Source organism: Abramis brama (genome assembly GCF_963993115.1).
Source record: "Abramis brama genome assembly, chromosome: 14".
In the NCBI taxonomy this organism is placed as follows: Eukaryota; Metazoa; Chordata; class Actinopteri; order Cypriniformes; family Leuciscidae; genus Abramis; species Abramis brama.
This window is the reverse complement of record NC_139976.1, coordinates 26,951,942-26,968,799: the sequence shown is the minus strand read 5'-3', so window position 1 is coordinate 26,968,799 and position 16,858 is coordinate 26,951,942. Positions and strand designations below refer to the sequence as shown.

General features: G+C 43.0%; 1 protein-coding gene across 1 annotated transcript in view; it reads right to left on the bottom strand.

Annotated features, from left to right (window-relative positions):
• The window catches only part of sult1st6 (sulfotransferase family 1, cytosolic sulfotransferase 6), a 39,815-nt gene extending 25,174 nt beyond the window's left edge, over positions 1-14,641 (bottom strand). The window contains exon 1 of the mRNA XM_084135951.1: positions 14,006-14,641. Coding sequence (XP_083992077.1) covers positions 14,006-14,189 — 184 coding nt within the window. The 5' untranslated portion in view covers positions 14,190-14,641. The remainder of the gene's footprint in view (positions 1-14,005) is intronic.
• Between the last annotated feature and the right edge of the window lie 2,217 nt (positions 14,642-16,858).

Genomic DNA, 16,858 nt, shown 5'->3' with positions numbered 1-16,858 from the left:
AAGACAAAACTTCATTGCGTCATTGAAAAGTCATTGCGTTTGGAAACAAAGATGAAGTTCTCAAGGTGAATGCATACCTTCACTCTAGGGGTCAAACAACTAAAAATCAAGTCAGGAATCTTGGTGTGACTCTAGAGTCAGACCTTAGTTTCAGTAGTCATGTCAAAACAATAACTAAATCAGCATACTATCATCTGAAAAATATTGCAAGAATTAGATGCTTTGTTTCCAGTCAAGACTTAGAGAAACATGTGCATGCTTTCATCACCAGCAGGGTGGATTATTGTAATGGACTCCTCATTGGCCTTCCCAAAAAGACCATAAGACAATTGCAGCTACTACAGAACGCTGCTGCCTGGATTCTGAGCAGAACCAGAAAATATATCACACCATTCCTCAGGTCTTTACACTGGCTGCCAGTTACATTTAGGATTGATTTTAAAGTATTATTACTGGTATATACACTCACCTAAAGGATTATTAGGAACACCATACTAATACTGTGTTTGACCCCCTTTCGCCTTCAGAACTGCCTTAATTCTACGTGGCATTGATTCAACAAGGTGCTGAAAGCATTCTTTAGAAATGTTGGCCCATATTGATAGGATAGCATCTTGCAGTTGATGGAGATTTGTGGGATGCACATCCAGGGCACGAAGCTCCCGTTCCACCACATCCCAAAGATGCTCTATTGGGTTGAGATCTGGTGACTGTGGGGGCCATTTTAGTACAGTGAACTCATTGTCATGTTCAAGAAACCAATTTGAAATGATTCAAGGTTTGTGACATGGTGCATTATCCTGCTGGAAGTAGCCATCAGAGGATGGGTACATGGTGGTCATAAAGGGATGGACATCGTCAGAAACAATGCTCAGGTAGGCCGTGGCATTTAAACGATGCCCAATTGGCACTAAGGGGCCTAAAATGTGCCAAGAAAACATCCCCCACACCATTACACCACCACCACCAGCCTGCACAGTGGTAACAAGGCATGATTGATCCATGTTCTCATTCTGTTTACGACAAATTGTGACTCTACCATCTGAATGTCTCAACAGAAATCAAGACTCATCAGACCAGGCAACATTTTTCCAGTCTTCAACTGTCCAATTTTGGTGAGCTCGTGCAAATTGTAGCCTCTTTTTCCTATTTGTAGTGGAGATGAGTGGTACCCGGTGGGGTCTTCTGTTGTTGTAGCCCATCCGCCTCAAGGTTGTGCGTGTTGTGGCTTCACAAATGCTTTGCTGCATACCTCGGTTGTAACGAGTGGTTATTTCAGTCAAAGTTGCTCTTCTATCAGCTTGAATCAGTCGGCCCATTCTCCTCTGACCTCTAGCATCAACAAGGCATTTTCGCCCACAGGACTGCCGCATACTGGATGTTTTTCCCTTTTCACACCATTCTTTGTAAACCCTAGAAATGGTTGTGCGTGAAAATCCCAGTAACTGAGCAGATTGTGAAATACTCAGACCGGCCCGTCTGGCACCAACAACCATGCCACGCTCAAAATTGCTTAAATCACCTTTCTTTCCCATTCTGACATTCAGTTTGGAGTTCAGGAGATTGTCTTGACCAGGACCACACCCCTAAATGCATTGAAGCAACTGCCATGTGATTGGTTGATTAGATAATTGCATTAATGAGAAATTGAACAGGTGTTCCTAATAATCCTTTAGGTGAGTGTAAATCATTCAATGGCCTAGGACCTCAATACGTTGCAGATATGCTCACTTAATGTAAACCCAACAGATCACTCAGATCATTAGGATCACATCAGCTAGAAATACCAAGGTTTCACTATAAGCATGGTGAGTCCGCTTTTAGCTATTATGCCAGCCGCAGCTGGAACCACCCTCCAGAAGAGATCAGATGTGCTCCTACAGTAGTCACATTCAAATTCAGACTCAAAACAATCTGTTTAGCTATGCATTTACTGAATGAGCACTGTGCCACTGTTCGTCCGACTATTTGTACTGAATTTTCTTTTTCTTTTTTTTCTAAACTGTTTCAATTATTCTTATTTCTTTTGATTATTTTAATTTATTCAATGTAAAGCACTTTGAATTACCATTGTGTATGAAACGTGCTATATAAATAAACTTGCCTTGCCTAAAATTGTTAAATCATCTAAATCAACAACATGTATGTTACACCCTATACTGACTAAGTTTCCAGAGGTCATAGATCCTCTTCTTAATATCATTAATTCATCAGTTGTCATGAGGATACTGTCACTGTTATGTTCTGTTAGTTTCTGTTCTCGTGGACTTTCAGTTTGTTTTCATTTGTCACGTGTCCTTGTGCAGATAGTGCTGGAACCTGTTGTTTGGAACCTTCTTCTCCTGTCTTTGTCTGTTCACCTGCAAACACCCTGTGACAGATGACCGGACCAAAAATGGACTACGCAGTGCAATTCGCTGCTGTGGCTCGTGAGAGCCAGAACTTTTTTTTTTCACCAAAAGATTTTGCCGTCTTGCACTCACCTGCCCTTACGATGACGAGACTCTGAAGTCCCTTTTCTGGATCGGGGAAAACTATTATCATCCCGTTGACCTCCCAAACACCAAAGGACTAAACTGGAGAGAGGCCGTCATTGGGTGTTTGGAGAGCGTCACATCCTAATCCAGAGAACAGCCAGACCCAAAGCAAACTTCTACACGAACGACTGTTGCACAGATTGAGCAGCACCACCCGCCGCGATGAGTGAGCCAGAGCCCGTGGACAAGAGGACAGAGCTTACCATCACCCCGGAAGTGGAGCCCCAGTGTGGATCTGACCAGGGGTGTGAGCCCGTGACACCAGTGGCCGAGGGAACGGAAGCGGAGGACTGGCTGATAGACTTCGATGGGGACTTGTCAACTCCCACCCTCCTATCCCATCCAGTATCTGAATCATCTTTATTATGCATAGTGAACTGTGATTCATCTGCCTGTACAGACGACTGTAAGGACAACAATATGAATTGGGATTTATTCTTTGCGCTAACCTGTGTGGAATGCGTCATAATTACGGTCATCCTCTCAAGTTTGGTTACATTAGCACCACCACAAAGCTCATCCAGTCCTCCTGCCCCATCGCTACTGGACGTTTACAGCCCTGCGTGTCTCTGGGGTCATGCAACCACCAGCAGCACCTGTTTAAGAGGATCCTGCGGCTCCGCCTCCGGTCTCGAATCCCTTTGCTCCATCTCGGCCCATCGACCTGTCGGCTCTGTATTGGCTCCTCCCAGCTTTGGCTCCATGAGAGACCCTCAGCCTAGTGGCTTCTCCGGGTTCCCTCATCCCACCGGCTCCCCCTTGATCAGTCGTCACACCACTTCCGCCACGGATTTACGGGCCATTCGCTGCAATCCGTCCCTCCACCCCTTTATATGCAGCAGGTTCCTCATTCCCGTCGGCATCGCCTCTGTCCTCGGTCACACCGTCATCGCCCCAAATCCTTGGGTTAGTCAGTCCACATGTGTAACTCCAGGTTACCTCCCTACAGGCAGGATGTTGCCTCTGTAGCGTCCCTTTCCATTGGAATAGGCACACTTTCCCAGTGTTATCCAGTAGTCTCACTGTATGGGTAAGTAGGAACAGCAGTGATCAACATTCTCTCTGTAAAGCCACTGATGGATACAGGGATGGGGTGGATCTCATTGCTGATCTACGTCAATTCAACCCGAGTAAACAACAATCATTTAAAGATGTGTGTTTATTGCATGGATGGCACAAGAGCATAACATAAGTGTCTAAAATGAATGTGCACAGTTCAGTTGAATGATAAAGTTTGTGCTCTTTAACTTAACACTGTTTAACCTACTTTACAAAGCCTTGAGCTAAAATAGGAGTGTATGGTTAATCTTTAAAACAGGTGCGATTAGAAGATGTGTTTGTTAGCCTAATATGGCAATGTTTGGTTCCAGTCTCGTTTTCTTTCAGAATTATCAACAGGTAGAAAAAATATTTTGTTTAAAATTAAAGTAAGATAAAGACACTCACGTTACATAGAGGTATGTTAAAATGTTTGGTTGAAAATGAATGTATAGTTGTCATGAATAATTCACTGAAATTTCAATCAAGACATGAGCCAGGAAGTGAACAAACAGGGCAATAATAACACTAATACTGTTAGCAATTAGTACCGTTTCATACTTTAATTATCATTAAAGCTGAATTCGATTATTGCTGTAATACTCAAACCCAGAGGGCTCCCTCGCACAGAAAGTACAAGGTAGACTCATAAAAGGTGGACTCATCATCAGGTATTTTCATAAGAATAAAGTGTAGAATACTACAAAATAATGTATTTTTTTGTCTCAATCTGTAATAAGAAGCCTCATTAGATCGTAAAAACGTTTAAAAAAAAAACAGCAACTGCATGCTTAGATAATGTAACTATTTGCTAGCATTATGGCATATAGATTTATCCTCAGATTTGAAATAAAACATGGTCAGAACAACCTTAAGCTATACCTGTTATATTTTATCATATGCTCATGAATATTTTTGTTGGAACCCAAAACACAACAAAGTGTGAAAACAGAACTCCAAATTTGCACAGAAGCTTTTTTTTAAAAATGTTTTATATTTTATTATATGCATTATTCTTAATGAAGAAAAAATCAAATATGGACGGGGTGCTGGAAGGCGCAGTGATTGTGGCGTTTTTCTTAGGGATCCTAATTCGTCAGTCACTGAAATAACTTTCAGGTTTAGAGAAGACTCAAACAGGTGAGTAAATATAAATAATGTTTATTGAGAACAGAAGCACGGAACCAGCAGATGTAATGGTGAGTAGGTCATGCAAACTTGAGATGAAGATAGAATAGCTGAAGATAGCTGAATAGTAATATGAATGTCTTTGCAGGTGGAGTGGAAACCAGAGTGGAGAACGGATGATGAAGATGATCAATGGAGAAGGCAGATGGCAGATCGGAATGAAGATTGAAGATGAGTATCTCAGGTTGGTAGATCAGGTAAGTAACAGGTAGTGAGTCTTGTGCGCGTCCATGTAAAGACGAGACCAGACACTGAACAGAAGGTGAAGGGTTGTATATAAAGGGAGTGAATGATGAGGTGATGATGAGGTGCAGGTGTGGTGAATCAGTATTCCGGGGAGAGTGAACGAGTGGGCGGAGTGTGAAGATGTGGTGGATCCCTGACAGTACCCCCCCCCTCCATGGGCGGCTCCTGACGACTGGGTGGAGAGATGATGACGATGACAAGGTCTACCACGACCTCTGGGAGCTGGTCGGTCAGGGTGTTCGGTGTGAAACTGGGTGAGGAGTCCTGGATCAAGGATATCGTCCCGTAGGACCCATGAATGTTCCTCGAGGCCGTAGTCCTCCCAGTCGATGAGATATTCGATTTGGGAACCTGAATCCAGGATGGTACGAACCCCGTAGATAGGCTCTTCTTCAGCTAGGTTGGGAGGAGGAGGTACGTCGGCCACACCAGGATCTGTGGGAAGAGGAGTGACAGGTTCAGTGTGAGGTTTTAGGAGAGATATGTGGAAGGAAGGTGAGATACGGTAATGTGGTGGTAAGTTGAGTCGATAGGTGACCTCGTTGAGCTGCCTCTGCACGGTGAATGGACTCATGTATTGAGGACTCAGCTTACGGCAAGGCAGACGGAGGCAGATGTCCTGTGTCGATAGCCAAACCTTCTGTCCAGGTTGGTATTGAGGGTTGAGGTGTGACGACAGTCGGCTTGGATCTTGAGCCTCCGCACTGCCTGCTGGAGATGCACGTGAGCCGAGTCCCATACCCTCTCGCTCTGCTCGAACCAGTGGTTGACAGCTGGAACCTCCGAGGGCTCACCCAACCAGGGAAACAGAGGTGGTTGATATCCCAGGATGCACTGGAAAGGGGTGAGCCCTGTGGTGGATTGGCGGAGTGAATTCTGTGCGTATTCGGCCCAGGGAAGGAATTGGCTCCAGCTGTCCTGGTTCTGGTGACAATATGCCCTCAGGTATCTCCCGATCTCTTGGATCTTCCGCTCAGTCTGGCCATTAGTTTGTGGGTGATAACTGGAGGAAAGGCTTACGGACATTCCTAGGAGTTTAAAGAAAGCTTGCCATACTCTGGATATAAACTGGGGTCCACGGTCAGACACTGTCTTAAGTGATGCCGAAGTTGTGAAACACGTTTTGAGCTACAGCTTCGAAGGCAGTGGGTAGTCCTGGAAGAGGTATCAGCTTGCAGGCTTTGGAGAACCGGTCAACAACGACGAAGATGCAGGTATGATTTTGTGATTTAGGTAGATCCGTCATGAAGTCAATGGCAATGTGAGACCATGGTCGATGTGGAATAGGCAGTGGAACGAGCTTGCCTTCAGGGAGTTTCCTCGGGGTGTTGGTAACGGCACAGACTGAGCAACCTTTGATGAATCGGGAGACATCCTGAGGCATGGAGGGCCACCAGTAGCGTTGACATAGGAGCGAGAGGGTACGCCTGCTACCTGGGTGTCCAGAGCCCGGAGAAGTGTGAGCTGAGTCCAGAACGGCTGGACGGAGAGGAGGTGGTATGTAGAGGAGCCCTTCTGGACCTCCCGGCGGAGCAGGATCGGTAAGGTTTTCTTGGGAGATTTGCTTGTCGATGCTCCAGGTGATGGGACTGACAGCAATGGCTGGAGGGAGAATAGGATCCGGATGGGTTTCTTCAGGAGATGGTTGATGAATACGAGATAGAGCGTGAGCTTTATAGTTCCTGGTGCCAGGACGATAGGTGATGATGAAATTGAAGCGGGTGAAGAATAGTGCCCATCGAGCCTGGCGAGGATTGAGCCTTTTAGCCTCCCTGAGGTATTCTAAATTGCGGTGATCGGTGATGACTTCAAACTGATGATTTGCTCCCTCCAGCCAGTGTGTCCACTCTTCTAAGGCAAGCTTAATTGCGAGCAGTTCTCGGTTACCAATGTCGTAATTCTGCTCCGCCGGGGACAGCTTCTTAGAATAGAAGGCACATGGATAGAGTTTAGGAGGATCACCCTGTCACCGGGATAGGACCGCTCCGACCCCAGTAGAAGAGGCATCAACCTCAACGATGAAGGGATATCTGGATTCGGATGAGCCAGGATCGGAGCAGTTTGAAAAGCTTCTTTTAGCTGTTGGAATGAGTTGGAGGCTTCTGGGGTGAAAGACAGAGACTTGGGCCGGCCTTTGAGGGTGAATGTCAGAGGTGAACTGATGAGGCTGTAATTGTTGATGAATTTCCTGTAGAAGTTGGCGAATCCTAGGAAATGTTGTAGCTCTTTGACGGTAGTGGGTTGAGGCCAGTTCCGGATGGTGTCCACCTTCCTCTGGTCCATCTGGATCCCATGTTGGTCGATGACATATCCAAGGAATTGGACTGAGGTGGTGTGGAACTCCCACTTCTCCAGCTTGAGGTACAGTTGATGCGCACAAAGTTTTTCTAGGACCTGCGTGATGTGGTGCCGGTGTTCAGTGAGGTTTCGGGAATAGATGAGGATGTCATCGATGTAGACCACTACGAATCTATTGAGGAATTCTCGGAAAACCTCATTCATATAGCTTTGGAAGACTGCTGGTGAGTTGGACAGGCCATAGGGCATCACCTGGTATTCGTAGTGCCCAGAGGGTGTGATGAAAGCCGTCTTCCATTCATCACCTCGACGGATGCGGATAAGATTATAGGCACTACGCAGGTCCAAATTCGAGAAGATACGAGCTCCTCTTAGTTGCTCCAGAGCGGCCGGGACCAGTGGAAGGGGATAGCTGAACTTGACAGTTTGTGAATTGAGATGACGGTAGTCGATGCACGGCCTCAAGCCTCCGTCCTTCTTAGAAACAGAAGAAGCTTGAAGCGGTCGGATAAACTGTTGTTGCAGGGCTTCCTCAATGTACTCCTCCATGGCCTTCTGCTCCGGGATGGACGAAGGGTATACTCTACCTTTGGGTAACGTGGCTCCAGGTAGCAGGTCGATAGCACAGTCCCATGGCCGATGTGGTGGTAACTTGGTAGCCAGCTGCTTACTGAAGACATCCTGGAACGCCCGGTACTCTTCAGGAATCTCTACTTTATGGATGACTTCGGGACTCTCGACGGATGTGGAGTTGATGGAGAGGTTCTGACAGTCCCGAGTTGATGAAGAGGATGATGAGTTCTTAAGGAATCTTTGAACAGTAAAAAGACAGGATTTGAAACAGTTTTCGCTCCATTGGATCATCCACGGGCGTCCCAGGATGAGGTCAGCAGTGGACTCTTCCAGCACCATGAACGTTATCTCCTCGGAGTGTAGACATCCAATGTGGAGCGTCAGAGTGGGGGAGAAGTGACGAATACGACCCTTGCCCAGCGGTTTTCCTTGAATGGTGTGTATACGAAGATCCTGAGAACATCGTTGCTTAGGTGCATTCAGTTTCTGAAGGAGATGGGTTGAGATGAAGTTTCCTGCTGAACCGGAATCGATGAGGGCTTGCGCAGAGACACATATATCAGAGGTTAGGACATGAACAGTAGTGCATGACAATGGTTCAATCTTTGGTGGTAATGGGATTGTACTCACCGCCGGGCGTTGGGGTCGTACGGGACAGTCATTGATGGCATGATTTTCTCCCCCACAGTACAGACATAGACGATGTTGGATCCGGCGTTGACGCTCCGCATGGGTCAGGTGGTAAGCGTCGAGTTGCATGGGCTGTGGTGCTGGAAGAGCCACAGATGGTGACGTGGGCGGAGGACATGCAGCGGGAGATTGAGATGTACAGGTGGTGAGGCGTTGTGATACACGGATGGTCTTTTGTATGAAGTTTTCGAGCCCCATCGAATCGTCATACACTACCATTTGTTGGCGAATGTTGGCATTGAGCCCGTGGCGGTAAGCTGTGAGTAGAGCGGTTTCGTTCCAACCGCTAGATGCCGCCAGTGTGCGGAACTGGAGAGCATAGGCACAAACAGATTGTTTACCTTGACGAAGATTGAAAAGCTGATCATGGATTGATAACTCAGACGCTGTTTGGCCGAAAACTTCTTTGAAGTGTTGGATGAAATTGGAAAGGGATTTAGTGACTTGAGCATTAGAATTCCATAAAGATTGAGCCCATTGAAGAGCACGGCCAGACAGTAATGAAATCACAAACGCCACTCTGGCTGAATCGCTGGGGAATTGATGAGCTTGCATTTCGAAGTACAGTGAACATTGTAGAATGAAACCACTGCAGTCCTCCGCCTCACCGGTGAATGTCACTGGTCGGGCCATGGGACTGGCAGAGGCAGCTGGTGGTGCAACGGGTGATCGAGGAAGAAGTGACTGACGTGCGGCATGCAGGACATCAGCGGGAATGGTGGGTGGGTTATCCGGGTGTGATGGAAGTAATGAGAGTCGAACAGCATGTACCAGCTCAGCGAATGGATCGCTTGGTGGATCCATCGCTGATTCCGTGGGGTTCTGCATATGGTCTGGTCTTCTGTCAGGTTTAGAGAAGACTCAAACAGGTGAGTAAATATAAACAATGTTTATTGAGAACAGAAGCACGGAACCAGCAGATGTAATGGTGAGTAGGTCATGCAAATTTGAGATGAAGATAGAACTTAGCTGAATAGTAATATGAATGTCTTTGCAGGTGGAGTGGAAACCAGAGTGGAGAACGGATGATGAAGATGATCAACGGAGAAGGCAGATGGCAGATCGGAATGAAGACTGAAGATGAGTATCTCAGGTTGGTATCTCAGGTTGGTAGATCAGGTAAGTAACAGGTAGTGAGTCTTGTGCATCCATGTAAAGACGAGACCAGACACTGAACAGAAGGTGAAGGGTTGTATATAAAGGGAGTGAATGATGAGGTGATGATGAGGTGCAGGTGTGGTGAATCAGTATTCCGGGGAGAGTGAACGAGTGTGCAGATCTGGTGGATCCCTGACAGTAACTTTGAACATGACTGACTGATAGGGAACGTCTAGGTTACCTATTGAGGGAACGGATGCGTTACTTCCCGTCCATCGCTGAGTGACCGGGCACTGGTTTGGCTTCTCAGCAAAAACTTAATGAGTGAGTCCTGCATGCTTCATTATACACGTGGCACAGGGGGGTGGTTTGCGGTGCAAATCTCACTTGCCAATGTCCGTCTGTACCACTTGGATGTGATTGGGCTCTCAGGCGAGATCCTAATTCATCAGTCACTTACGTAACATCTCCGTTCCCTCCTTCAGGATAATTAAGGCCGTGAGAGAACGGCGTGAGGCCGGTGCCGTGATTGATAATGAGTAACACCTGCGCAATGCACCGGTCTCGTATCTCTCACGGAGGAGCGGAGGCATAAAAGGAGGAGTGACGACAGTGAAGGACGAGACAGGCCAGGCCTGGATTTTACGTTGTTTTTGTTTTATTATATGTGGCAGCAGTCATCCATGAGGGCCTTTACTTTCGTTTTGTATTTGTTTATTTATTTATTAAAGTCTTTTGAACGTTTTCCGGTTCCCACCTCCTTCTTCCCACAACAACGAACTGTGTTACAATAACCAACAAAGTATAAACACGATGTCAATAAGAGATTCATTGCACAGCTTCATTGATTATAATGGGAGTTTTCGCAAGAGTGCAGCTTTGTGTACCTCGAGTTGTAATTGACAGCTTCAGTGAAAATAATGGCAGCGATCTTTGCTCGCTTTCTGTATAGCTATATATTTTTCATGCCACTAACTATACATTGCAATGTTTCTGGATTGACAGCCATATTTAAATGTAAGATTGAATCCAACTGACAGTGATATCCACAGAACTGATACTGATACTGATATCTGTTACTGATATGTCAAATGATCTGTCCATTAAAGGGCCCCTATTATGCTATTTTAAAAGTTTCCTAATGTTGTTGTGGAGTCTCCTACAACATGTTTACATGCATCAAAGGTAAAAAAAAAAACTGTTTAATTTCCTCATAATATACATTTGCACATCATCACATTTTCAATGATTCTCAAACGACTCGTGAGATGAATCAATCTCTCTAAATCCCTCTCTAAATCCACAAGCTACTCTGCTCTGATTGGCCAGACAGCTCAGTCTGTTGTGATTGGCCTACCGTGTACATCGCGCCGAAAACAAAAACGGCCATTGCCATAACAACATCAGCTTTCCTGAGGCTTCCTACACTGTAAACTAAACACAGTAACGAACAATGACGTCGATTTGACCATATCAATGTGAGCGCGAGTCCGATAATGAAACACTGGAAGAACTAGTTATTCAACCAGAACCTCCATCACAAGGACGACTCGAGCAGGACTCAGTGTTTCTCAGTGATACACTAGGCCTACTCAGTTTGAGGTACATTGTATGGGATGTTGCAACTGTAATTCCTCACCATCAGCATTAACAAGTGCATGTCCATCAACAAACCGATTATTTTACTTATTTATTACTAATTTATTTACCGTGAATGTTTCTAATATATTGCGGTGAATACGTGGAAACTGTATCAATAACAGTGCATGTATGCAATGTATACATTAGCCGAGCACTAGAGTGAATGATCTGATGTAACTTAAACGTTTGGTAAAACAAATATTTCCTCAAAGTAGTGAGAATGACAGACAATCTGCATTAATAGACACAGTTAAAGGTAATAGTGGTCCACAACTGATTGAAGTATCACACAGCAGAAGTATTTCAGTAAGATAGTGATAACGTGAGTTAGCCAGTTAGCAGGAGACCTACACAATATAAAACTCAAAACTACGTTTTTTGAACACCATCTTTCAAGAGTAAAAACGAATCCTGCATTGAACTTTGAGATTTGAGAAGCAGTCGTCAGTAAAATAAAGGGAACACAGCAAAAGTTTAGGATTATACTGCTGTGATATCGTGGTAAAGATTAATTTTAACCACTGATTCTTCACATGCTCGTCCTTGGGCAGTGAAAAAAAAAACTGTCTTTACCTTCACATTATAAAGCACAATGCCATCTTCTTGACATGATGCTATCCAGTATCCACAGGAATCAGCTGTTGGTTTGAGGTTCAAGTTTTCCCTGGTGTCTGCGTGCAATAAGTGAGTGGGCAATATACTAATGTTTTGTCTTGACGTCACAACGAAACAGCTTATGACTCGTTTAAAAAACGATTAATTTAATTTTGAAAGACAATAACTTTATATATGGTGCACTTTCAGATTTAAAACTTTGCAGGATGTTTTCATTCAATTAGAGCTATGTTACACACTACATGAAAGGTCATTTTCAAAAATCCATAATAGGGGCCCTTTAAGTCTTGGAGTGTACATGCAAAATAATAGACCTGACACTTCTTCAATGTAATGTGTAATGTGTTACTTTGTTGTTCACTTTTCAAATCAGTCACTCAGTGACTTTTTACATTTAAATCTACAGATTGTTATATATAAAATTGTTCTAAGCACATTTGTTTTATGATCTGTTCTGACTGTGATTATTTTGTATTTCATGAATAAATAGGATGAGTTAACTGTTTTTTTTTTTTTTTGTTGGATTGATTGTCAGTACTGGGCTCGCAGTTCACAGGGGTAGGGTACTTTGTACTGTGTGTGTGGATGACTGTGTTTGTCCACCACCACTGATGACCATTTTTGACCCAGGAAAATCCCTGTGAATGATATGAGACGTTTGCTTAGAAATGAGAAAGGTTTTGCTCAGGTTTTTTAGATTGAACTTTTTTTTTTGTTACTTTGTTACAGGTTTTTTAATATTACTTCTAAAAAAAAAAGAAGTAAGTGTGAAAAAAAGAAGTAACTAAAACAAAAGAAGTGTTTTTGCGCAGCGCTTCTGTGTTATGCGTCACACTCATCACACACATGACCAGCGTCGGCCAATAGTGAGCCTACGTGGTGACGTGTAACACAGACGCGCTACGCTTAAACACTAGGTGAACCAACTCGAGGCCCAGAGAGAGGGAAATGAATAGTGGAATAAAGTCGTTATTTTTGTTTTTTTTTGCGCACAAAAAGTATTCTCGTCGCTTGATATACTTAAGATTGAGCCACTGTAGTCACTTGGACTATATTAACGATGTCTTTAATAACTTTTCTGGGCCAGCAAGTTTCATTCCCTTAGAAGCCTATGGAGGAGTGATCAGCTCTCAGATTTAATCAAAAATATCTTAATTTGTGTTCCGAAGATGAACGAAGGTCTTACGGGGTTGGAACAACATGAGGGTGAGTAATTACTGACAGAATTTTCATTTTTGGGTGAACTAACCCTTTAACATTGATTAACAGATGTGGAATATAGTGCTGATGTCACAATAACTTTTCTTTCTTTGCAACCCAGATATCTCTTCAGCAGGATTCATTAAAAACGTGCTACTCAAAAAAACAAACTTTTTTTTTTATAAAAATAGGGCTCAAAAGGAATTTTCCGTATTTATTTTTTACAGGTGTTTTACCTGTATTTAGAATTTTACACTGCATTGTGTTGTGTTTTAGAGTTAATGGAAAGGTCCGTAACTATGGATAATGTCCAGGTAATGAGCTGCCAGTACTTTTTCTGCTATTTTATTATTACTTCAGCCTCAGAGATGACTGCTTTAACCAAAGCATCTAAAGGCAACACAGGACATTACCCCTGACTGTGAGATCCAGCAGATCTAGTCCCTGGTCATGGGAAATAGAGACATGTCAACACATAGTTTGACCCTCAGTATGAAGAGACTGGCAGAACCCCTTGAATGGAAACTATTTAATCTAATCATTAAACTAATGCCATTACGTTCAGCTTGAATGCCATGTATAAAATAGTTCACATTAGTTTTTTTTTTTTTTTCATGTGATGTTATGTCAGGACATAGAATCAGTGGATCTTAGACAGATTCTTTAATTTGTATTCCCACAACAGAAGACATATCCATTCATATTAAGGGTGAGTAAATTTTTATTTTGGGTGGACTGTTCCTTTAAATCCATTGCTCAAATTGTGTCAAGAAAGAGTGCAAAGTACACAGTATACAGTGTAGTCTGGTCTTATGGGCATTAAAAAGCACAAGACCTTAGGATGATTATCAAGTTATTTTTTAACAGTTTTTTTTTTTTACCTGCTTTAGGATAAGTAGAGATGAGTAGGTCTGATGGGTCAGGACAGAATTCCCAGATTGATTTCCAGTTGTCTGCAATGGTGCTCATGAGAGGGACACCCTGAACATCTATTAAAGGGAACCGATGAATAGCATCACCTGCCCTCTTAATGGCTTCTTCATAGCTCAGCAGTACCTCCTCCATCACCACAAAAAACGTTCTCCAGAATATCCTCTTATCCTTTTTAGTCCAGCTTTCTGAAGTTTTCCTCCCTAATTTACTCTTGTTGAAATCTTTCTTTTTGCCTTAAAGTATACTGAGTTATTTCTTCCTGTCTTGTTCCTTTATGCTTTTGAAATGTCACTTGTATTTTTTCTTAAATGAGCTTTGGATTAGTAGCCTTAAATATACACTTTGAGCCCCTCACTGTCTTTGCCTACTACTAAAGTTATTTGTTCGCTTGACCTCCTTGAATAGTTATCGTGTTCTGTTAGCTGTCCAAAGTTCCTTTCTTAGACTTTTAGCATTCTAAAAGTATTCTTTTGATGTTAGTGTGCTCTCTCTGCCTATTTCCCTTTTCTAACTGTGTCCCTATATTTCTTTCTACTCCTTGGGCATTACTGTAATACATTCCTAAAGTGCAGGGTTGCTTATATAACTCTTGGACAGCCAGGGCTGAATTCCAAACTTTCAGCAGTGTTATCTTAACTGTTAATCTGAGTTCAAGGGAGTGTCTGACAAGTGACACTTTAAATGAAAAAAGTTTCCAGACCAGATTTCCTCTTAAAGCACTGAGAATTAGACAACACTCAGAAAGAAATATCTCAAATGATTTATGTGACCATTTATAAAACTAAATTTCAGTACTGAACCCGAAGCAAACCTAAGCAATTTAGATATACAATAAAACGTGGCAAGTTTAGATAACACATTTGTTTGTCAGTCATTAAATAAGCAATACATATTTGTTTGAAATCCATCCATTTTCTACACCTGTTTATATGTATGGCTATGCTGATGTTTTTTTACATCATGGATTTAAATTGTTTTTGCAATATTTCAACATAATTTCCATTTTGCCATTAAAATTATGTTGCTACTTAGAAGAAATGTTATCTAAACCAAAGAAAGACTAAATATCATGTGACAGAGTTTCAACCTCCTGTTTACTATTAACTTGCATGTAAATATCATCTACAAATGAAGAGTGTCGACTTACAGACACTCCCTCATCTGGCATCTGTTAACTAGCCACAGCAGGGAATGTCAACAAAGTCAAACTCCCCACACAGTTTAGCCCCACAGGAAACCCACAAGACCAACCACAAACACATACTGTACAAAATTTGTTCTCCTTTATTCAACTTGCTCATTATGTATAAAATAAATAAATCATTTAATTAAACCCTAAAAACTTTGAAGTCTTCTAACCTTTCAGTATATAGAATGTGAATCATCTAGTGCCGTATGCACTGAATCATTTGAACATTTATTTGCCCCTGGTGAGATATTTCTGACTATGAACACATTTACCCTGATACCTGAAAAATTTCATTTTAGAGATCACTGGAGACAGGGAGATAGTCTGCTGTGATGAAAAACAAGACCAGACAGTGAGCTGAGGTGAAGAGTGTGTATAAGTAGAGGCAGTGATGAGGGTGATGATGAGGTGCAGGTGTGAGTGATAGGAAATGACGTGCAGCTGGGGACCAGGATGGATGCTGGGAAGTGTAGTGAAGAGGATGGTGACTAGGCTGATCTGTGACAGATATGAGCTGCATTTTATTTATCATTAGCTAATTTCAAGAGTGGCATCAGCACTGGTAAGATAATTTCGTAAGACCAGGTAGCTTACACATGAACGGAGTTTCCACTGCATCACAGTCATTGTAATATGTGTGGAATGTTTAACAAGGCCTCTATATACTTGGTTGAAATGTATAGCATTAACTATTTACAGTGGAACGAGCTGTAAGCTGTCAGTAGGTAACTTGTGTGCGCTGATGCACAGTGGTCGCGCTAATAGTAACACTTTAATAGTATTTATAAATCCTAACTTAATAAAACAAGCTGTTACTACGAGGAATTATTACTTCAAAATGTAGATCTGTATGCAGGAGGGAGGTACTTTATCTGAATGAAATACATACACGTCTCTCGCGTTTGCTTGTGTGCCAGCGATTAACACTGGCACGCTTACTTAGGTTGCCGACCCCTGGTCTAAACGGTCTCTATCAGTCTCTGGTGGTTTATGTATGCGTGTTGGATAACGTTTTTCCTCACAGGGCACCCCCTCACTGTTGGCTAAAAGTACTGGTTTCAGTAAAGGATGCAGATGGAGGTGATACTGGGAGATGAGGACAATGACTCTGAACATTCTTGGAGGAGATGATGGTAGCTCTATCGGAGTGACAGAAGAATCAGCAGACTGTTGGGAGCTATTCTGCCCCATTCAATCCACTTTTACTTAGCTGATCAACATAGCGCCGCCATAATGTGCCACCCGGGAGCTCAACCCTGTACGTCTATTTTCCAAGTCAAGTCAAGTCAAGTCATCTTCATTTATATAGCGCTTTTAACAATGTTGATTGTTCCAAAGCAGCTTTACATTGATAATAGCAAAATAAAGTAACAGAGATTGTTTTGGCTTTATAGCAGCGCTAGAATAAAGTTATTATCCAGCTAAAGTTAGTTTTGATTGATTCACTTCCGTCGCAACGATCATTAGTTATTAACTTAGGGGCCACTAACACGAAACCGGTTTAACAGAAAACTCTCAAGTTCTTTCTGCGCAAACTTTCAAAAATGTGAACCTGTGAGAAAGCTGATGGCATGCACATGTGTATTACGAGTTCAGTCTATAGGTATGCGTG